The 23,255-nt window shown below is 30.5% G+C and overlaps 2 protein-coding genes across 11 annotated transcripts in view; one reads left to right on the plus strand and one right to left on the minus strand.

Moving 5' to 3' along the window:
- Positions 1–2,686: 2,686 nt before the first annotated feature.
- On the minus strand, positions 2,687–3,238 carry Bet1 (Blocked early in transport 1). Its single transcript, XM_964568.4, has one exon. The coding sequence runs from the start codon at positions 3,085–3,087 to the stop codon at positions 2,755–2,757; it is 333 nt and encodes a 110-aa protein (XP_969661.1). The 5' UTR covers positions 3,088–3,238; the 3' UTR covers positions 2,687–2,754.
- Positions 3,239–3,394: 156 nt separating this feature from the next.
- The window catches only part of LOC658234 (tripartite motif-containing protein 2), a 37,101-nt gene continuing 17,240 nt past the window's right edge, over positions 3,395–23,255 (plus strand). For 2 of the 10 annotated variants that reach the window (XM_008200381.3, XM_008200382.3), the window contains exons 1-2: positions 3,395–3,491; positions 4,295–4,387. In XM_008200381.3, coding sequence (XP_008198603.2) covers positions 4,335–4,387 — 53 coding nt within the window. In that variant the 5' untranslated portion in view covers positions 3,395–3,491; positions 4,295–4,334. Of the gene's footprint in view, positions 3,492–4,289; positions 4,388–4,797; positions 4,882–10,583; positions 10,603–19,748; positions 19,908–20,217; positions 20,366–23,255 lie in introns of those variants that run through there. The other 8 variants (XM_008200384.3, XM_064354703.1, XM_064354704.1 and 5 more) reach the window with 5 other exon arrangements.

The following is a 23,255-nucleotide window of genomic DNA, read 5'->3' on the forward strand; positions in this document are numbered from 1 at the left end:
TTAGGTTGACATTACCATACATGGTAATTTTTTGAATTAAACTTGTAATTTTTCACCTAACAAATTCAATTTCCAAATTTTTCAAGTAGAAGGGGACGGGAAAAACGATCTCAGTCCAGCTCAACTAAAACCACAAACAATCTTCAAGGCTCTCTAACGTGGACGCATAACTTTTTTTCAGCATAGTGTATTTTATAACAGATTTTGCTTTGTACTGAAGTCGTATTTGCTATTTCTTCTCTTCAATTATCTGACAGTTTTCTCAAAAACTACGAGTACAATATTACAACCCTACCTCATTTTCTTAAACAAGTGAATTGAGGTCGTTTCTCCCCTGTACCCTTCAGTTTTCTTCAACGTACAACACATCGAGTTATTTTAAAGACTAGCTCCGAGGTAAAATGATCCTTTAATTTTCCCGACTATGCCAAAATGCTTATATAAAAGCATACATCTTCTTTTACCAAAGGTCTAAAATTTTAGCATATTATAATAACAATATAATATTGTGGGGAAACTGTGGACATTCCATAAAAATTTTTATACAGAAAAAAATTATGCGCATCATTGCAGGCTATCCTTACAATGCTCACTGTCGGCCAATATTCAAGATGTACCGAGTTCTGCCTCTTCTATGTTTATTTATATAGTTCACAGTTGTAGAAATACATAAACTCAGAAATAAATTTCTTTTACAGTCGGATACACATGATTATAATACTAGATCATCCAATCTAATGAAACTTCCGTATTGTCGTTTGTAAACTAGTAAAAAAAATACACTTGACGTGAAAATTTATGATAAACTTCCCAATAGCATAAAAATTTGACCGCAATGAAATTCAAGTATATTATTAAAAAATGTCTGTTACACTTTTGTTTTTATTCATTAGAATATATGAATACGCCTTTAGAAAATTTTTTCTTACACTGATATTTCCTATCTTGTGTTATGTATTTAAACGTAAATTATTGTTTTATATTCTTTCTATCCCTTTTCTAACGAGCTACACAGTATGTTTATATTTTTGTATTTAAGTAGCAAATAAAGATTATTATTATTATTATTATTACCCTCTTTATGAGGCGTTTTCACTTGGAGGCATAATTTTTTTTCCCCACATCCCCGTTCATTTTAATTCGATAATTTTTCGTAAGACAAAGATAAGAATGAATAATTGGCTGCCTTATGGTAAGTTCATATGATTTAAATACAAATGTGAAACTTGTTTTTTGATGTAAAAAAACAAACGGCCTGAAAATTTTCACATTTAGCAAAATAGTGTAAGTGTCTATCTGTAGAAATATTTGAATACTTTTCCGGAGCTATACAATTTATGACAGGTGGTTAGTAACTTATATTTTTCTGTATTACTTACATCTGAATTGTTTCAGAATTTTCTATAATTCCTTATACGCAAAATTATAATTAACTAATTGATTGATTACTTGATTGGTATTATGTCGATGCACAAACTTTGTTTCTTTGTGCAGAACAGTTGGTGCTAGCTCCAAAAAGTAATTAGCTAATTAGAAACATAATTTTGAGCCCGGCAATATAAAGTCAAAAATAGGAAAGTGTTACGTTGGCGCAAATTTAATTAAGAGTCTATGTATGTTCAAAACATTTTTTCATATCCAAAAAAGCGAATGGTTAAAAAGAATAATTAATAGAAAAATAAATTTCACGCCATCTACCGGCTCAGAAAGTAAGACATGGTCCCCTTTAACCTTAAGCATTGTTTGTTTTAGTTATGGTTTTGGTGACACTAAAAATAATAAAATTTTGATTAATAATAATAATTTATAGTATAATAAATTGTAGAAAAATTCTGAAAACGTTCAGACGTAGAGATAAAAATAAAGTATCATGCCCGGCAATCTAATCGCATATCCAAGAAAATCGCGAATTGAATGAAATAAAATTCTTGAAATTTTACATAGAGTTCCTATATTGGAATAAATAAAGGAACTCTAATTTTACACACCTGACTGTACATTGCTAAGGACCACTCTCAATTTTTATTTTTGTTACTAAATAAAGTCGTACCAGTTTTGTGAGTTTTCGAGCACCAACTCTTAATTTAATTAATAATTATGTACTTATGTAAAGTATTTACACTTAGTGAATCCCTATCTGCTAGCAAATAGAATCCTGCATCCTGGTACCTAGTATCACAAGTACAAATTTTTACTTGGTTGGTTAAAAAATCGCTCTTTTTTATTTAATCGCAAACCGGACGCATGATTTATTTGAAGATAGTATTATAATTTAGCAACAAAGGGATCCTTTATCAGTTGCCGACCTTTTTGAAGCCCCTTATTTACACTTTTGCAGCAAATGCATTCAAATATTCTAACGAAATATTTTACAATGTTACTCTGATTGGTATTTTTTCTCTAATTTCTTAAACAATTAGTTGAAGTGAATACGTGTAGTTAAGCATAAAATTTAGAATTCTTATTTAATTAGAAATCGTGATTTTCTTAGATTAGGTTGCTGGATCTGTTATATAATGCAAAGCTGATTCCTGTTTTATTATTAGTTTTTGGGACATATTTAAGTTTAAACGTGGTCAAGTTCACCTGGCATAAGTATTAGTGGTAATTTTACTTGGATGTGGCTAAAGCCATTTATGATTTAAGTTCATAATCAATATTGTTAGTTACAAAATAAAACTAAAAATGCATATCCAAATTTTATTTCAAGCCCTATAATACAAAAGCCAACACTTATATACAAAATTGTCAAAATCACCTAAACTTTAATACAATATACAACACAAAGAACACAAACAATGAGAAGAAAAATAAATACACGATGTAATAATTATGAGACCCCTTTGACAACCGCAAAACCCTATTCATAGTATTCCCCAAAAACCCCCTAGTCCTGTCCATATCGTCATCCACATCTCGCAACAATTTGTCCTGATATTTCAGCTCGTTTCCTATATCTATCGAAAGGGACTTCAGTGCACCAACCTTGTCCCTTAATTCATTAGCCATTCGGTCATTTTCCTCCTCGACTTCGTTAGAAGTTTGGGGCAGAGGCTCGTAGTAGTTTCCGGCATGGGCCCTTCGCATTTTGAACGATTCCAGCTTTAAGGTTATGCCAAACTCGTCCGGAAATTTCACTTCGGGTCTTCACCCGCTGTTTCACTGTAACTTTACAATTTCACAATGTTTTTGCAAATTTGTTAACAGGTTGACGTGTTCAATTCAATTTTTGAGGTTACTAACGTCAAGTCTAGGGAATTTGCGTCAATACCACCCACCCTCAAATAAATTGATAAACACACGTAAAGGATAAATAATAATGGAAATTGAATTAAATTTGCCTGAGGTTAACAATTTGTTGCATTCTGATTTTGTACAAGTTGGTTAGGGTGGATAATTTCAAAATTCTGGTGTTTTTCGGTGGTGGTTGTTGGTTGTAGTTTCGCGTCAGGCAACCAGTAATACAACAAAGCACACAAGAAGTAATATTTGTGGTGAACACGGGTGTGTCGCTTGCATAGAGAAAGAGGAAACATTATTTAAATTTCGCGCTATGTGCTCACCCTGGACTGTCAACAATGTCAACCCATATAAGGCATAAAGCACAATTAGCATGCGCAGTTTTGTAAAACGGTTGACAACATTGACGGTTTATTTAAAATAATGTTTTTGTGTGTCATGTGTGGTCGTGAGACTGGCTTTAGTCACAGATCAGCATGTTGTCGTTTAGGTTCTTGTGTGAAAATCGCGTTTGCCTCATCACGGAACGCAATTATTCAAGAATGGAAAGAAGTCAGGGTGTATATGCCTTCAAATTCCCCCTGTACCTTCGTAAAGTGCACTTTGAATGTTATGTGAGACTGGAAGTGTTTTATAAAACGGAAAAGTAAAGTGCTAGTTTTGTGTACTGTTAAAATTAAGTTGTGCATGAATTAAGTTGTGCATGAGAAAATTACACAATATGTTTTACTTTCGAATGTATTTTGCACTACTATAATTAATAAAACCGTTTTTTTTAAATAGTGTAAATTTGTTAGTCCCGTGTTTAGTGATAATAATTTTACAGGTTGTATATACAAACTTTGGGTATATTTATTCAATTTTTGTATAAAACCAGTAATGCAAACTAATAAGGGTACATACATAAAATACGCAATGTTCAAATTGCGCGCGGTTTTTCAATTTCCAATATGCTGGATTTAGTTTCTCACCCGACCGCACTTAGCGCTATCAGCATTAATTTGTTTCCTCAAAATAACACGGCGCTGTCACTTCTTAACCTTTATATTCTTTGGTGGTGAAAACGCCAGAATTCACGTTGTTTCGTGCTGTTTATGCTAGTTCGTGTGAAAAACCGTCGAAATAATGTAAATTCAGCCTTTTCCAGGTGAGTTTGGCACAAAAAATGTGTGTATGTTTTTGAGGTTATGTTGGTGTTTTTGTTATGATTTGCAACAACAATGCTGTTTTTTGTTAGAATAAATTAGGCTGGTGCAGCTGTGGAGGCTATAAACCAGTCATAATCTGGCCCAACACCAAAATAATCCGAGCTAAAATAAACACTTCCTGTTTCGAAATGAGAGTTCGATCGGTGGGGCTGTTGTTAGGGGTGGCGCCACTGCGGGGGTGCTTTACAGTCTAGGTCGCGAATTATTGATTCGCTCAGCTGCTCTTTGTGTTTTGCTTCGCCAACATAACATTGAACAGCTGAGGATTGCTTGGCAGTCTTTTCACGTCTTTTGTGTTTGCTGTTTGTGTGGTCGAGGTTTTTCGATTGAAATTGTCGTTTGTTGGCAGTTCGTCGACTCCGGAAGGTGTTGTGCGGACATGTGATTGATCGGGAATTTACACCAAGTCCTGAATGTTTTGTTGCAGTCGGCTGTGAGTATGGGGTGGTGCAAGGGTCACTAGGGGTCAGTAATTATTGGAAGGGGCTGTATTTCGAAAACTTACAATAACTAGATCATAATTTTAAAAATTCGAATTTTGGGAACAAAATTGTCTTCCCAGAATGGGACCTGAGACGGAATATTTTTTTTCTCCTAAATGAATTGCGAATTTCTTAGACCGCATCAAAAAATCACTTGTTGGGGTCTGAAATTACGTTTTCATACGTTGTAGCACAGTTTTAATACATAATTGACAACATTTGTGAGATAAAATAAGCAGTTTTTCTCGCCATATTTTGCACAAAATGAGAACAAAATTCTCATTTCAAAATAGGGTTTGGGCCTGAAAAGGCTGAATGCCTTTTGGCTTAAAAATTAGGTGCATTTGTATTACATTTTTCAATCAACAACGCAACAAATAATTTAAATATCGTTGAAAATAAAATGAAAAATGCTGCAAATTTTGCATTATTTGCGTTTTTGAGTACATTTTCAGGTGAAAGTAGCATTTTTTTTTAAATACACGATGGTTTGGTTAAATGTTTTCAAAAATGATTACAAAAATTTAAGAACTTGTGCATTGTTGAGCGTTTTAAAGCTCTTTTTTTTTTGAAGACAGTAGCAAATTTTTTGGAATATTTTTTGTACTAAGTGAGAACAGAATAATTTCAATCAAAAACCCGAGTGTTTTGTTGGATTCCATCAAAAATACAGCAATTTTTGTCAGGATATTTTACACAAAATGAGGTTTGTGGTTTTTTTCGAAAATGAATTACGATTTTTCTAATTCGTCATAAAAAATCATTGATTTCGGTCAAAAATTTCATTTTTCTTGCGTTTTAGTATATAATACTTTCACCTAAAAACGCAATTGTTTTTTAAAAAATATGGAAATTATTAAATTTAAAACTACAAAAATTCAGCAATTTTTTGCATTTGTGAGCGTTTTAAAGCACATTTTGGAGTTAAAAGAATCAGTTTTTTTAATTATATTTTGCGCAAAATGTGACCAAAATTATGATGAGGTCTGGGTTTGAATGATTTTTTTTCTTAAATGACTTTCTATTTTTTGAAATTGGGTAGAAAACTATTTTTTTTATGCCGTTTAATGCACTTTTAAACTAATTAAGATAAATACACTTATAAAAATACAGTTTTTTACACTTTTTAGGGTTTTTGAAGCACATTTGCGAGAATAAAGGTTAAAATTTAGGTTAAAAACTACATTTTTCATACTTCCAATTAACCCAGAAAGGCCTAATTTTTGTATTTTTGAGCAAAATTAGAACAAAATTCTAATTCCTAGAATCAGGTTTAGGTCTAATGTTTTTTTTAATGAATTGCGATTTTTCCAAATCGCATCAAAAAGTCACTGATTTTGGTCGGAAATTAAATTTTTTGGTACATTTTTCAACCTTAAATGCGAATGTTTAGTTAGATTTCGTCAAAATTAACCAAAAAATTTAGCAATTCTTGCATTTTTGACTATTTAAAGCATATGTTTACGAGGTAATAGTAGCAGTTTTTTTGGCGATAAAATATATACCCAGAAATACGTACATTTCAGCTTTTGCATTTTTTAATATTTTCGAGCGGCAGTTTTGTTCGTAATATTTTTCACAAAATGTAAACAATAGCTTTATTCCTAAAATGTGCTTTAAGTCCGAGTGATTTTTTTTTAAAATGAATTTCCATGTTTCCAAATTGCACCAAAAAAACACCGATTTCGGTTGAAAATTACATTCTTAATACGTTTAAAATGCAATGATTGTTTAAATGTTGTTTAAAATAAACTCAAGAATACAATGTTATGCAGTGTTGAGCATTTTTAACCACATTTTTGAGATACAAACGCATTTTTTTGTGATATTTTGCTAAACCGAACTAAAAATTCACTAAATTTTGTCAAAAATGAAATTATTTTTCAGCTTCTGCGTTTTATTGATTGCTACTTTTATCAACCCAAAATGGAATTTTGTTTTCGCAAAATTTCTTAAAAAGTAAACCGAAAATTGCCTAATTGAATCGGAAAAGTGTCATTTTTACTATTTTTAATTGTTTAAGTAGGCTTTTAATTTGAAAACTCTATTATTTCGGAAACTTTCTTCAAAAATTACTTAAAAAATCGCTAATTGGATATATTGAATATTGAAAATAGTATTTTATGTTACACATTTATTATTTTGTGAAATTTTGTTAAAAATGTCTCGAATTGGTTTGAAAATTGTTTTATTTTTGCTATTTAAATTGGTTCGTTTCGGTTTCGAGTTTAGCGGTTTACGGTTTAAATTGGTATCTTGAAAATGAATTTCATTTCCTATCACACTGTCTATAGTTTAATTTTTATTAAATAAATTTACCTGCTCTTGTTTATTCACCAACATTTAAAAAACATGTCTTTTTGGCATCCTACAAGTTATAAATCAATGAAAATAAATAAGTGGTTACTTTTTTCGTATTAATTTATACAAGTGCGTGCAAAGTGAAATTCGTAAGGTTAAATTTGGATTAAGAACCTTGAAGAGCTATACGTTCGATTGAACTCAGTTTTAAATATAATCACTTTCGGTTAAATGCGATTTGCTTCTCGAAATAATGTTGTAAAACTTGGATAAATATTTATTTGAAACTCCGTGTGCAACTTGCTTGTCGTCATGCTGGTCTTAAAGATAAGAAACAGGGATAAATATTAATCAAAACAAATCAAGTGCTCCAGATGTTTCACATTCACATTTGAATTATGATAGTTACTGCAAATTTTCGTTTGTTTTTCCATTTTTTTCGACTAGTTAATCTAAACAAATGTGGTGCTGATGCTGAAGGATGTTTAAATTAAAATGTAAACTATAATTACGAAGAAAATTACGGAATAGTAGGTTTGTAATAAATCAGGCTGGTAGATGTTGATGTGATAAGTAATTTGAGTAAATTGGTACAACGGATCTAGGCTAAACCGACAAAATGAGATAAATTGGTAAATAAAAACAAAACGTAAGCTTTCTAGTAATAATAAGGCTTAATAAGAGTCGGCACTAAAGTACCAATTATGAATGAAACACGAAAATTATTGCGGTTAGGGGATATCCGTTCTTTTGTGTGTAGTCTCCTCAAAAAAAAAAAAAAGATTTATTAATCTTCGAAATTCAGTTACATCTGTTTATAGTTTATTTGCGATTCAAGTTCAATCTTATGTCATATGGTTTTGTGTATTTTGCTTATTGGCTGCAATTCTCAAATTAATTATAATTTGTCAAAAAATTGTCCTTGTTTTGGGCTATTTCGAAAAAATAAAAATAAATAGAAGAGTGAGGTGATTCAGCCCAAATGGCAATACTGAAAAGTAGAGGTTCATATCCAGATCATTTTTTTACATTTTTAAAACTAGACTATGGAGGACTGTAACTTAGGAGACGAGACGAGATACAGTCGCAGGATTTTCTGTACACAAAAAAATAGTACGGCAAAGTAAAGTTGAGGGCGCTTCGAGCGATATACAATCGACATCAAATCGTTTTAAATTAGTTTAAAATCACTGATTACTTGGAAAAAGGCAGAAAAGTTGAGCTTTGCATTATTAACAGACTGAGAAAAACTGAAGATTAAAATTTTCATAAGAAATATGATAAAAAAATATTTCATGTTTAAAATATTCGCTTTGTCTCAAAACACTGCGAATACGGTTTAATATACCAGAAAAATATTAGGAAGAAAATAGACAATTATTTTTTTTAATCTGCGAGACCATAATTTTATCATGAACGTTTTAGGCCCCAAAGACGCTGAAGCGACGGATTCGTTTCATTTTATCGGTGGTCAAGTAAAGGAAAGTCATTCTTCTAAATTCATTCCCTATAATTTTGTTTCTTACACTTTTTTTTGTATCTTTTTCAATCATATTCCCAGCGTTTTGATAAATGTGCGACGGTGCGCTAAGAATTATCGCTTAGAATTATTAATTTGCGTTCCAACATTTCAATACTTGACCATTGGCAAAATTAAGCAAATCCTGGAATGACTTTGGGGCTTAAATGAATGAAGATACGGATAGGTTGACGTTTTTGTATGGAATTTAATTCTTTACAACCTCCTTCCTAACATTTTTCTTGCATCTGTAACCATATTTGCAAAGTTTTGTAAAATATAGGGCAGTGTGCAAATTGGTAAAAGTTTTGAATTTAAGATTTTTACTACTGAGAATTTGATGCTCAATCTTCCTGAATTTTGTTTGTTTGCCATGTGGTAACCGTTATACAAATACAACCATTTTTTCAAATTCACTGTTCTAAATAATGGAACAACTGCGCTCTCTGGTGACATTAACGGAACTATGGAGGATGGGAATGTTTTATTTGTATGTCGTTTCTTATCCTAACCTTTAGATGACCGTAAACTGGACAAGTAGTAATTTTCCTAACATCAAATTAAAATGTTTTCATCCTCACTCCACGGCAGTAATTTTTGAGCGTCTGCCAAGATTAGGACAATTTACACAAAATGTTTTCTTTTTTATGATGGGTTTATTTTTCCAATGCAGCTTGAATTCTTAGAAGTTTCAAATTATTTCAAAAACTAAACAGTATCAACTAACAAAAGTTTCTGGTTGAAAAACATAGACACTACAATGTGGGAAATGTAAATATTATGTGATTTTTGCATTAAAAATAATTGCTTGCGTTACTGAATAAAAAAATTGTTAAAACGTTCGGAAACGTCAACATAATAAAAAGTTGTTTTTAACCCAATTTAGTAATTGACTAACAAAAATTTCTCCCAGAAGCTAAATTTTTTGTTTAAAATTTCCAAATTAATAGAATTAATGGAAAACGTTCAAAATTAGGTTTGTCGGTCTGGCTTAGCAAAATTTCAAACAAAATTGAGTTTTTAATTCGCAAATGTGCTTATACGTTTAAAAAGTAACAACTTGACGCCACTTTTGATATTTCAATTATTATTATTTCAAAAGTAATTAATTATGTTAACAGAAGTTTTCATTTAGTTTTTTGACGAAATTATGTGTTTAGAATTTTTTTTCTTGGATATTTTAACATTATACCAATATAATATGCAAATATATTACCATTTATTTAAGTTACTAATTACAACACAACATACGGTCTAATTGCATTAATAAGAATGTATAAGACAAGAGAAATGTCCTGACGAAATTAACACGAAAATGGACATACGTGTGACGGAAAAGCTCGGTACATCTGTTAGTTTTTATTTTAATCATTATTCTAGAAAGCAGTCACAAACTTACATGAATTTTAATTTTGTATAATGCTTGGCATAATTGCCTTTTAACCTTTCGAATTGTAGACGATATAGCAGTAACTGTACTTCGCTATGATTCATGGTTATTATTAATAAATAAATTATTTTAATAATCACACGATTGGTTTATTGTTGTTTGTGTGATTTGTTACATGTTTATTTTTAGAATGAAAAAATAAAAAATTATACTAAGGAAATTCTGTTTTTATCAACTCTGTTTTGTCAACAAAGGTGTTTTAAGTATTGAATTAACATGTAGGATGCAGAATCTTGTTTTGTATGTATGTGTGTAACTCTGTGAAAGCTTCTAAGTTTTGTCAAAAGATAAGATAAACTAAGCAAACATTGTAAATCGTGCCTGCAGTAGTTCTGTATAACTCCCCCAAGTTGTTCAAATATAGTCATTGGGTGATGTCATCTGATTCTGTTGTTTAAACAGGTGTGTATGAAAATTTAATTAAGCATTGATTGTCTGAGAAACAATTTTTAATTGGCGTATTGTCCTTCATAATAATCAAATATATTTAAAATTCCTGACGTAAAATAGAAACAGCAACGCGGATATTTTAATCAATAAACACACACAGAGCAACTTAAAAACATTCATTCAATTCCTCTCTTGTTGCGGAAACAATTGGTGCATGAAACAATCATTTTCATTACCAGCCACAAAGTTAATTATTTTTTCGTTGACAGTCAGTTTCTTAAATCAATTCACGTCGCAACCAGGTGGCTTTAACTATTAAGAATGAGTCAACAACTCGCCGCGCGTTATTTGCTTTTATAACGAGCATCAAAAGCTCTCTAAATGGAACTGCGTAACTAAACATTTGCCTTTTTCGTGCTGGAACAACTTCCGTGATTATTTTCTCTCGTAATGGACAGACGCCGACACTCAAGGATTATTTTTTATCACAGTTGATAGTAAATCGTAGCAACTTGTTTCATGCAACGGAGAAAGTTTATTACAGGGGCTGTGGTTCAACATCTTTGACCTGTTAGCATAAACAGAAAGTGTACTGGATGGAGATTGGATTTATTCAGTTTAATCGATTTTTAACAAAATAATATGGTTCTGAGACAAATAGATTTATTACTCAAATTAACTTGTTCAGTTAAATTATCCTTCAAATCAAAATTTTTGAGGATATACACTATCGGACAAAAGTAAGGCAACATGTTGAAAAATATACAAATATTGGTATTTTAAATTTTAAGAGTTGGTATTTACCTTCAATTTAATTTTATAATAAATGTTTAAAGATATTCTTATTCGTGTTGAAAATGGATAGCCTGTGGGTAATTATTATGACATACTACTAGCTTGAAATGTAAAAAAGCCCGATATTAATGCGACAAAAGTAAGGCAACATTGTCAGAAAATATTTTCAACTCAAATTTTATTTGATTCAACATTTACATAACACTACCCAACACTAAAGTTTAAATAAATAGAACGAAAAATTCAATAATTTATGGCATAGCCGTTATTAGGTATAATTTTTTGGCACCGTCTGGGCATTGAAGAAATTAATTTTTGAATAACATTTTCATCCAGATTTGACCACACTTCCTTGATTTTATCTATCAAAGATTACTTGTTGGGAAATCTTTGTATCCGGATTCGTCGCTCTACCTCTTCCCATAAGTTCTCAATTGGGTTGAGGTCTGGTGATTGGGCAGGCCATTGCAAAACATGAATATTATTATTTTGGAACCACTCACTGACCAATGCAGAAGTGTGTTTGGGGTCGTTATCTTGCTGAAAGATAAAACGAAGAGGCATTTTCCATTCTGCATACGGCAGCATTACATCTTGGAGTATGTCCCTATAGATGAACCGATCCATATTACCCTCAATAAAGCTCAACGGACCCACACCATTCCACGAAAAACACCCCCACAGAAAAACGCTACCATGATCATGTTTAACAGTGGGTGTAACATACTTGGGGTTGAATCGTGTATTAATTGGCCGTCTCACACGTTTCATTCCATCCGAATTAAATAATTTGTATCGAGTCTCGTCACTAAACAGAACTTTCCTCCAATCTTGCACTGTCCAATTCAAATGTTCTCTTGCAAATTGAAGTCTGGCGCGTCTATTTCTTTCGGAAATCAAAGTTTTTTTAGCAGGACGTCTACTAAAAAGCTTTGCTGCAACCAGTCTTCTTTGAATCGTTCGTGTACTAACTCCTACTTCCGGTATTTCCGCTGTAATTTTAGATGCAGATTTCCATGGATCGTTTTCCGAAATCCTTTTAATGCGTCTGTCCATGTTTATAGTGGTTTTTCGTGGTCTTTCCGATTTTGGATTATTGTTTAAATGTCCTCTTTCGTTGTAGCGAATAATTATTTTAGACACGCTGTATCTAGGCAGTTGAAATCTTCTTGCAATATCCGCTTGTTTTTCATTGTTTAAGAAAGCATCTATCACTCTTTCTTTCAACTCTTTACCAATTGGAGTACCCGTTGGCATCGCTCTTGTTGCACAAGACGAACTGTTAATATTGGCCTAACAAATTTTTCATTATAACAACATTTTTTGCAAAAAATCTAAATGTTGCCTTACTTTTGTCGTCACAAAATAATACTTTTTTACACTACAAGTCAACAAAGCGGTTTTTTTCAACCTTAATAAATAATTACTTGACATTAATGACAGTAGCTTCCTTTGATTTTTTTAATAATACCATAGTTTGCCCGATCATAATTTATTTACATTAGATAGACATTCAATTTCTATATTTTTCAAAATGTTGCCTTACTTTTGTCCGATAGTGTACCTACTTGAATTTTTTATGTAATTAACAAGTTGAAACAAAACAGTTTTTTAGGTTAAAAAAAAAGAAAGTGTTTTTTAAATTATTCAAAAAATGTAAAAATTTAAATGTTATTGGCCAAAATTGGAAACCTTATAGTTTTGCAAAAATTCTTTGATATTCTCAGATTCTAAGGTATACACAAACATTTTTTGACAAAAGAAAACTAAGAAATGATAGTTGATTGATATCAAAATGTTGGTAATAATATATTCAGACTATTTGATTAAATGAGTTGTTGCTTAGATTATGTTTAAAAACATTGTGCGTCTAATCATCAATTATTATATTAAAATTTTTGTTTGGGAATACGAAACTAAAAATATTTTTAAAGAGTTTTCAAAATTTATTGGGGATGCTTATGGTAAGGTTTTTTAGTGTTTAGTCTTATTTATCGTGTAGATGATTTTGGGAAACAATAATGTAAAACAATTTCTTAAAAAAATTCTTTATTTTAGAGTAAAATTTTTGAAACAGCAAATTACAAAAATTTTAGATTTTTTTACTCCAAAATAAAGCAAAATTTTCAAAAAATAGTTTCAGTACTAAAACACTGAAATTTTATTCTGCATTTAAAGAAATCACAATTCACAGAGTGCACCTTCATATACACCAATGTGTGTTTGTGGGGAAGCTCCGAATTTTTATTTTTTCATAAACTTAGTGCGGGAGATTATCAGCTCTCAGCTTCTGGATCAAGTGAACATTATAGTACCTAGAGCTAACAACCGAAATCCTCTTACATTTTATTTTTCTACCCTTTTGAATCACTGAATTCTCCACTTTTTAATTGCTTTAAAGGTCAAATTTTTAGAACAATTTTTCTTCATAATTTATAATGTTTTGTATAAGTGTGATTGTCTCAAGTTTGCCAGGGTTTTTTCTCTTCTTTTTTGGTATTTCTTTTGACACATATATTTTATTGTATTGTTTACATACTCGTCTATTTATTATATTGTCCACTACAGGCTAATTATGACATTATTATTATTTTTCTCTATATTTTTACTACAGTGCTCTAACCCTGGAATTGGCCAGTTTTGAGACACCCTGTATTTTTAAAGTGACATTAATTGATTTTTTGATTATCTACCATTTTTTTTTGCGTTAGGACTGCAAATATAAATTGCAATAACTAGATGAGTGTTAAAGATATGGAAATGATTCTTGCACCATAAGTTCATTTGAATCAGTAGCGTAATTTCGTCTTGATTATGTAAGGGTCTTATCTTTTTAATTGAAAGTTTTCTTTTATTTCGAAAATTTCTCTTTATAGACACACAACTACGATATGACACATTACAAGAAAACCGCAATTTTTTAATTTTCGTTTGCTAAAAGCAAACCTTGTGTAAATAGGTATATAGGTTAAAATAAGCTTTCCTTGAGGAATTTTTTGCAAGAAAAAAAATAAGATTGTAACTTTAACTCGAAGGAAGTTAGGAGGATTTTTTTTTAGTATTTCAGTATTAAATTAATTTTTGCACACTAAAACGCTGGGAGTACTTTGTATACTGTAATATTTTGCAGTAAAAAATTTAAATGATAAGTAAAGCACGCACAGTATTTTATTAAAATTTGTTCAGTATAAAGTTCCTAATAAGAAAAATGTATATTAACAGCATTCTCGGCATAGTAAAAGTAATAAGAAATTAAATTGACTTAAAATATAAGATATTAATGTGATTCTAAATTTCAAAAATAAATCACCCTTAACTCAAAAATAAAAACACACAATTTTTTTGGTATTAGGTAAGGATTTTCAATATTTTTCCGAAAACGTTTCAAATGAAGGTGTTATTAAAAAATTAAAAAAAAATCGATCTGTTTTTACTTGAAAATACAGGGTGTTTCACATAACTTCACGAGGCTTGCGCCTAATGTTTACACCCAAATAAATAAAGGTCACAAAACACTAGATACAAAAAATACACATTTAATTATTTAATTTTTGGAAACTCATGGCAGTAGTTATCAGACTAATGTTTCATTGATAGTCATAAATTAATGTTTTTTACAAACAATTGTCATGTGTTCTATCCAGAGACGGTATGAATATGATTCTAATTTATTTATCTTAATCTTTTAACTAATTAAAAACGTTTCAATCTTTAGAAAGGGTGAACAAACTAGAGAAATTTGTAATCGAGGTCGTATTGGAATATGTATTGTTGGTGGCACTTTACAGGAACAGGCCTCGTAAAATTATATGAAACACCCTGTACATTAACTTAAATAAATATAAAGTGATGTTCACTTTTTTCTATAATTTCCTAAAGTTGAACATACTACATCATAAAAATAAACTATCAAAGAAAAATTCCATACTTTACAATTGTGATTGGGAAAAATTTTTTTAGCTTTTACCATTTTCGAATAATGTTGAAAGATTTATATTAGTTTTTTAACTTATCTTCAGAGGTTGAAAAAAGGTTTTTTGATTTTAAAGGTAATATGTAGTAACTTCCCAGTAATTCATATCAAAAATTTTGATTTGAAAGCTTATTTGACTACACTATTATTAGTATTTATCAAACAATAAGTTATAACTTTTTTAATCATTGAGATATTTAATAGATGATTTTTATTGTTTCATAATAATTCCCATTATGCTATATTTGCATTTTTGTACAACTCTGGGATGAGTATTGTTAAGTAGGACACAACATTGAAAAGCAACGAATTGAAAACACTCCTTGCTATTGTGTTTACGACCAGTCATGATCACATTACAAAAGTCACATCTTATGTAACCCATGACACTTAAAATGTAATTTTTCTGGCTCCACGACTACAAGGCTCGATGACCCGCCTTCGCATCTTGTCTACAAGCTTACACATTTGCATTTGTGCCGTAACGTAATAGTATAGTTTTTTTCTGGGAACAGGAAGTGTGGGTTTAAATTTGCATTTTGCGACGACATGCCGTCTAGTTTGTCCATCTTGGAACCAACCTGTTTGCGAAAGTGAAATTTTTTAAGTAAATGCTGGAGATTGTATCTTCTCGTATTGTTTATTGATTGTGCAGCCATCGGAGCGTTACATTTCATTGTGTCGAGGGAATGGGATTATGAGTAAAGGTTTCGCGATTCTCGTCTGAAAAATTCGTGTACCGTTCGTTCGTTCACAGGAATTGTGGATGAAATCATGCGAAATTGATGTTTTTGTTTAAATGTGACGATTATAAAACATGAAATATGCCGATGCACATGAAGGAGTATTCAAAGGTGTGACTTGACCTTCTTCAGGATTATTTGTTGAATTTGTGGCGAGACGTGAAGATTTGACGATTTTTTTTTCCAGAAGTAAATAGTACATGGCAACAGTGTATAAATCTAAAGACAAAAAATATTTCTTTATTAATTCAGAGATTTAGATTTTTCTTTTTAGTGAAATTTTTCCTTCATTTCACTTAGTGCTAGAACCAAGTCAGTATTTTTTAACTAACTGAAGAAAGTTTTGTCGAAGAACATTTAATTGATTGCCTATTCGCAACGAAATCTTTAATACGTAGGCACTTTTTGTCTTTTATTCAGTAGTATGCTCATATTACATAATTTAAACAATTTTCTAACCATAAATAACAAACATGTTAAGACATATTCTTAGATTATATTCAATAAAAGTTGAATACAAGTGTTTATTGAATCTAAATCACACTGTTTTCCTATCTGCTAGTTATTTTCCACGTACGTTCGTTATTACTCAGCTTCTCTTTACAAATTGTAGAACTGATTAGTGATTATAGATTTTATATTCCCATACAAAATGTACCAAATTTTTCTTTGAGGAGTTTTTCTAATCACTAAAATCATAAAAAATGATTTACAGAATATTACCATTGCTATATTAAACAATATATGTATGGGAAGAAATATACTCAAGGATATACTGGTTGACCTAACCTAATCTGACCTGACATTTGGACACATTGAATAGCTAGACACTAGACAGACTCTAGCTTCTGAAAATATAATATAATACAAATATAGAATATAATCAATATTCGGTTATTGTTTAGTAGTAAAATTACACGATATTTCTTAAAAAACACTATTTTTTATTTGCTGGAAAATATTGAAATATACTAGACGCTCGAAGTGAGCGATTTTTATAAAATATTAATTAAACCTTGGTCTGCACAGTAAGTAGACCTCGGTCTAAAGATAGAATTCAAAGGATTTAATTCCTTATTACCTATTATGGCTATAATTTTGAAAGTAATTTGTTTTTCCAACAAATTGTCAGTGGATTTCGAAAGAAAAGCCAAAAAGGAATTTAAAGGATTTTTTTTTAATACTAATCGATTTTGTCTAAATGAAAAGTGTGAAATAATAGTCCTTCATAAAAACCAAAATTAATAACGTTTTCGAGTCAATTTGGCGATTTCCGTTGATTTTTATCGAAATTTCCAAATATAACCCCGTTTTCATGGGCAATTTTGAATAGAATTTGCTGAGTAATTGTGTTTTTGGATCAAAAACGCGTACAAATGGTAAAAAATCACTCATTGTTCATTCCTTTTATTGATTTTTGAGTCCAGTTTGCAAAGTATGCGTTTAGGCGTTGTTAATACGGTTAAGTGCTGGAGAGTGCAAAAATTTCTTCATCTTTGAATTAATTTCGAAATTATTTGGTTAACTTTTGGTGAAGTTCGGTACTTGTTTTTGTTTCTTAGGCGGGTATACATTTCTGTATGTTATTTGTTCCAATTTTTAAGTAAATTGCGGAACTTTTTAATCAAAAATTACACATAGAAAAACTGTTTTACTTGTTGAGCTCTGTTACCTGTTAAAATTAACACACGTATTTCTGATGCATCTGGTATATGCGATTTTTAAAAATTTTGATCTAGTTGTTCATGAGAGTTAGTTAAGCATACGGAAATAAGATTCCAATATATTTTTTTATGTTTTTCGATGAACATTTCAGATGTATTGACAGATAAAGTGACTTTGAAGTTATTTACATTTCACTGCTGCGGCAACTGTCATGTATAACTAGATGAGAATTTCAAAAAAAAAACGTTTGGTATTTTCCCAAACTATCTGTCTTCTGTTCTTTTGTAACAAAATTTATTCAAAAAATTGAGTTTTCATGGATGAGATTTTGAGAGTAATTGTTTGTGATTGGAAAATGTGGTAGTATCGCGAAATAGTAAAATTATATTATTTTAGATCCTATTTATTGATGAATTTTAGTCCAGTTAAAAAAAATTGCAAAAATTGCGTTTTTATCTCTAAACGCGTTGAAAAATACAAATATTGCTTCGTTTTTGAACTGATTTTGACATTTTTCGGTTTGTTTTTTGCGAAATTGTATTAAACAAGTACTTTTCCGGCTGAAAAATGTCCGAAATCAGTTTCGATCCAATGTAGTGATTTTTTGGCTGATTTTTGAGAAATTTTACGAAACAATGGCGTTTCTGAAAAACGATATAAAACGACTGCGCTTAAAACATTTTGAGTTTTTGGCTTATTTTGAACGAAATTTCTCAAAATAATTGTCTTTTTTTACAGTTTAGTATCTAACTTTTTGTTACATTATTTTAACAATATCTGAGGTCTTGTACGTATCTTAACAAACTCGCCTAAGCGGTCAAAAAAGCAAAAATAACACCATTTTCGACACAATTCTGCGATTTTTCGACGTACAAATTTTTTAAAATACATCTTGGCCAAATATGCTTTTCTGTTTCTGGTGGAACAATAAATAACATGAGATCGAAAATCTACTGGATTAGAGCAAGCTGTACCTATGGAACTTTGGCCACATTTTAGTTGTTTATTTACGGCCGCACTTTTAAGGTTATGTTGTCTTATGCTAGTTTAAAAGTTTAAAAGATGTGGCTAAAGTTACACTTCACTTTCAAGGCTTGCTCTAATTGAGAACATTTTCGATCTCTTGTTACAATGCTAAAAACCTTAAAAACAAGTAGAAATGTAATCTATTTTTTACCTAATTTTGTGATTTCTCGTTCTGTTCTAACACTTCTAACAAAATTTTGTCAAAAAACCGAGCAACACTATGTGACCATTTTCGACGATTTTTGGACAATTTTGATGCAAATTAAGTGCAAATAAATATAGTTTGGTACAAATATAAATTGAACGATTTGGCAACATTTTTTAAGAACACAAATACCTCCATTGAGGAACAATAAATCCTCTGAAAATTATTCGTCAAGCAAAATTTAAATTTTAGAATCGAAGTTATTGTCGTAAATTTAAAATTCAAGAATGCGTATGTAATTTATTGCATATTAATAAGCACATGTAATCATATTAATGTTCTGTTTACGTTTTTTTTTAGCCGGAAGGCAATGAAACCTGTATAATAATTTTTTCGCCGTTAGACGAAAATACCTCCTACATTCAAATTAACTACAAATTTTCCGCTTTACTAAACGGATTTTATTTCTTTTGGCAAGAACAGCACTTTACTCAGCTTTTGTCTTCGACTTGTTCGACTAAAGCCGAATTATAAACATTGAGATTTATGACGCCGAGTTCAGTGACTAAACATCACTGTTTATTTATTTACTTGTAAATTAACGAGTCTATTGCGGCACGAACGAACTATTTAAAAATTACGAAATGAAATCGTACTATTAATAGATCCATCTCCCAACACGTGGCGAAATAATTAATTAATCTGAAAATTTGGGTCGAGAAGGTGACTGGTTTCGTACTATCAGTCAAAACAAGCTTTATCACACAAATTTAATTATTATTATTATTGTTTCTCATAAGAAACGCATGCGCCCACATTTACCAAACAGCTGACCGGTCGCAGTCGCGTTGTATGTGTTGTAAACGCAAGTTGTTTTTTTATGTAGTCAGAAACGCGATTTTGTAACGAAACGAAATTTATTTTCGAATTTGCGCCTTCTCGGAATGGATTCCTTACAGTACACTATTAGGTATGTTTTTTTCCCAATTTTTGGGCGTTTTTTTTTTCGAAATCGAGATCAGAGACCTTTCGAGTTCAATCTCCGTCGTGCAAAAAACTTGTTATCGTGTGGCTACGATTTCCGGTAACTCGAAAATGCGCAGTTAATTTTTTTTCGCAATGATGAGATACAAGAAAAATATACGAAACGTTGGCTTGCCTCCAGTTGCAGAAATAACAGCTGACGGTTGTTGCATTTCTGTTTTCAAGGTCTGGCCATTGTCTGAGGGTTAACCTCAAGGTTAATCTTGTTTGAACGTTTGTCTGGTGAACCACCTGTTGGCGAGGTTTTTGAACTTTTGAACGCGTTTAGGGGTGAAGATGTGGCGAGTGGAAAATGTAACGGTGATGTAATTATTTCGGGTTAAGTGGGACACACTGTTTTGAAACTGAACCGATCTTCTCACAGAGTAAAAAACAAAACGCTAGGTAATCATATGTGGAAGCAGTTTGTAATCAAGAGATTGTGATTGCTATCACGTTTACAAAACGACATTTGCATAAAAATGTCGCTTGTATTTGTTAACTATTTGTTACTTGACTAAATATAGAAACACATTCCGGAGTGAACTAACCCGATATCGTCGCAGTTATTATGAACTTCATGTTTCTCGATTACGGTTCACGGAATGGTCAAAGCTTTTGAGATTTATGTGACGTCGGTTACAAAGGTTTGCGAAAGAATGTAAACCGGTAAAGTTACATCGTTCGTGGTTTATACTCTCTTTTATCTCTGTGCTAAGATCGTTTATGTCATTCTTTGAGCACAAAGAGCGTAAAAGTTTTATGGTGTAGTAACTACTTCTCTATGCGTTTTACTTTTTAATGCACAAATGTGCAAACCATTTCGTAACAATTAGACGTTTACTTACACTTTTTAGGGAGCAGTATAGGAAAAATGCTGCGAAAATTTGCTTCTTCTAAACATAGTAATTTAGAAGAACAAGAACGGAATTTATCCAAAAAAGCGAATTCTTACAATCCCCATTTGATGGTCCCTTTATAATATAAATTACGCTATTGGGGCGAAAAAGGAAGAGAGAACTATTTAACTAAGTTCTCGAATGAAAATTTTGCAATTAAATTTTTAAGATCAGTAATGAACAGTATCTTTAGAAGTGGGTGTGGGTTTTAAATTAATATTTGTGTGTTTTATCGGGTTCAAAAATGCATTATTAAAAAAGTTATCGCCCAAATCTCATCTAGAAATACCCAAAAAAGTAAATAAAATATTGTAGTATACCATTCAAGAATAAAAAAATAATAATTTGCCATAATTATGTTTTTTTCAATTTATTTTTTTAACAAACAACACAATGCTTTCTTGTTATTTATATATTTTGTTAAACACACATGAAGCTACAATATTTTTTTTTATAAAAAAAATTTTGAATTTTTCGACTCATTAATTATTAATGAAAAATCATTGACATTAACTAATTGTGTAATTTAAGAGCAACTTTATTTGAAAAATTGAATTGATTTTTTAGTTTTGTACATTTTTGTTTTAATACTTCCTCTTTAACATTCCATGTACGGTTTAAATTTAATTAACTAAAGGGGAAAAGTGCAAGCTGAAGAAAAAAGTTAAGGTATTGAAAAAAAATAGGAACGAAGAAAAATTCAGAAAACTGAGATTGCAAATGAAAAAGATGAAACGTCAACAGAAAGGAAATTAAATTTAATTCTGGAAGTATAGCTTCTAATATGCCATTAGTGTTTCTATTATTAGTGATATTCAAGATCCTAACTTAAAGTATCACAAAAAACCTGACAAAAAATATTCCTAATACTTTTCCAGAAGATGAAGTTTAGAAATTACGAAAGTTTGAAATAGAAAAGAAATAAAAGAATAAACTAATTAGACAAGAGAAAAAAAGGAATAGCGTACAGTTAGAAATAAATAATTTGTTTTTTTATAAAAAATATTTTTTTAAATGTGATCATTTGTTTAAGCTGTTTTTGTTTAACCATTTGCAGTAAAGTTTAACCGTAATTCTTCTAAAGGTTGCGAAAGTATCGCCTGAGAGGAGTGTGGATCTGGTTAAAAAATATATAACCATGATGTCAGGTTTATCAGTTTTGATCATTTTAGAGCTTATTTTTGAGATAGAAAATTGCTTATTTTAAATTACTTATTACTAAGATTTTGACGAAGCAGGACAAGATCTTGTCTAACCAGGGGTTTATTTCACCAAAAACCTTTACATTTTGCACTTTTTGCAAAGTAAAAAGTTTTTATGTTTCACAATTATAATAACTATAATAAGAGATATTAAATTTTAGTTTTTATTTTTTTGTTGTAAAGCACTGCAAAATAAAAAATAGCATAACACGTACATTGAGAATTTTTTTTTTATTAGAGTTTTTGTACTCAAAATTTGTCAGTAAAGTATAGATGTAATACAGATTTTTATTCTCATTTTATACAGAAAGAAGTTAGACCAAAATAAGCTTATTAACTGAGGAAATAATTACGAAATCGCAATTACGTACGATTTTTTTCCTAATTGTAGCCAAAGTTTTGCAGTTATTATCTACATACTTTTTTCTCTTTAGGTAAATTAACAGTCAATTTTGCTGCTGTGGTGGGGAATAGATACAAATGTGAGCAGAAGTAAGACGTAAAATTGAAAAATTTTAATAGTTGCACTTTATACTTTTTAATAGTTACACTTTATACTTTATACTTTGATTGTTAAATTTTTTGTAGTGGTAAAACATAAAGGGACGAAAAGGCGAAGTTGAAAAGTTTGTTTATGAATCGCATTCTTAGTTATATTTAGAAAATTGAAATTTGAATGTTTTGGTATTTCAAATCTCTTCAGGAGATTTTTTGCTTTTCAAAAATACTTTGGTCAGCAAAACACGTTCTGAAATTGGTGGTTTTTGTGCTTTGACTTGAGTCTTGGCATTTTTTTAAACTTCTAGTCTTGATTTCGTTGTTACCTTCAGAATATTTACATTAGGGCTTTTGCTTTTTACAACTTCTATATTTTACTGTAACATCAAAGTAATTGCTTACCATGGTAGTAACGGGTTTTGGATAGAAAACTTTGTTTTCTTATTGCCTTACAATCAGTATCATTTTATTTGGGGGTCACAAAACCTTTCTACATTTATATTGTTTTCACAGACTGTTTATGGTTTTTGCTATTAAACAGTTCAAAAAATAGCAGTTATTTTTTTTGTTATTATTTTAAACAAATATTCTATATAAAAGAGATAAGGAAGCGTCTAATTGTTATGAAAATTTCATGTTTCATATATACCTAGAATCCTGACATTTTAAGAGACTTAAGGCTTGTTTAAAACTATT

This window comes from Tribolium castaneum, chromosome 2 (genome assembly GCF_031307605.1).
Source record: "Tribolium castaneum strain GA2 chromosome 2, icTriCast1.1, whole genome shotgun sequence".
Lineage (NCBI taxonomy): Eukaryota > Metazoa > Arthropoda > Insecta > Coleoptera > Tenebrionidae > Tribolium > Tribolium castaneum.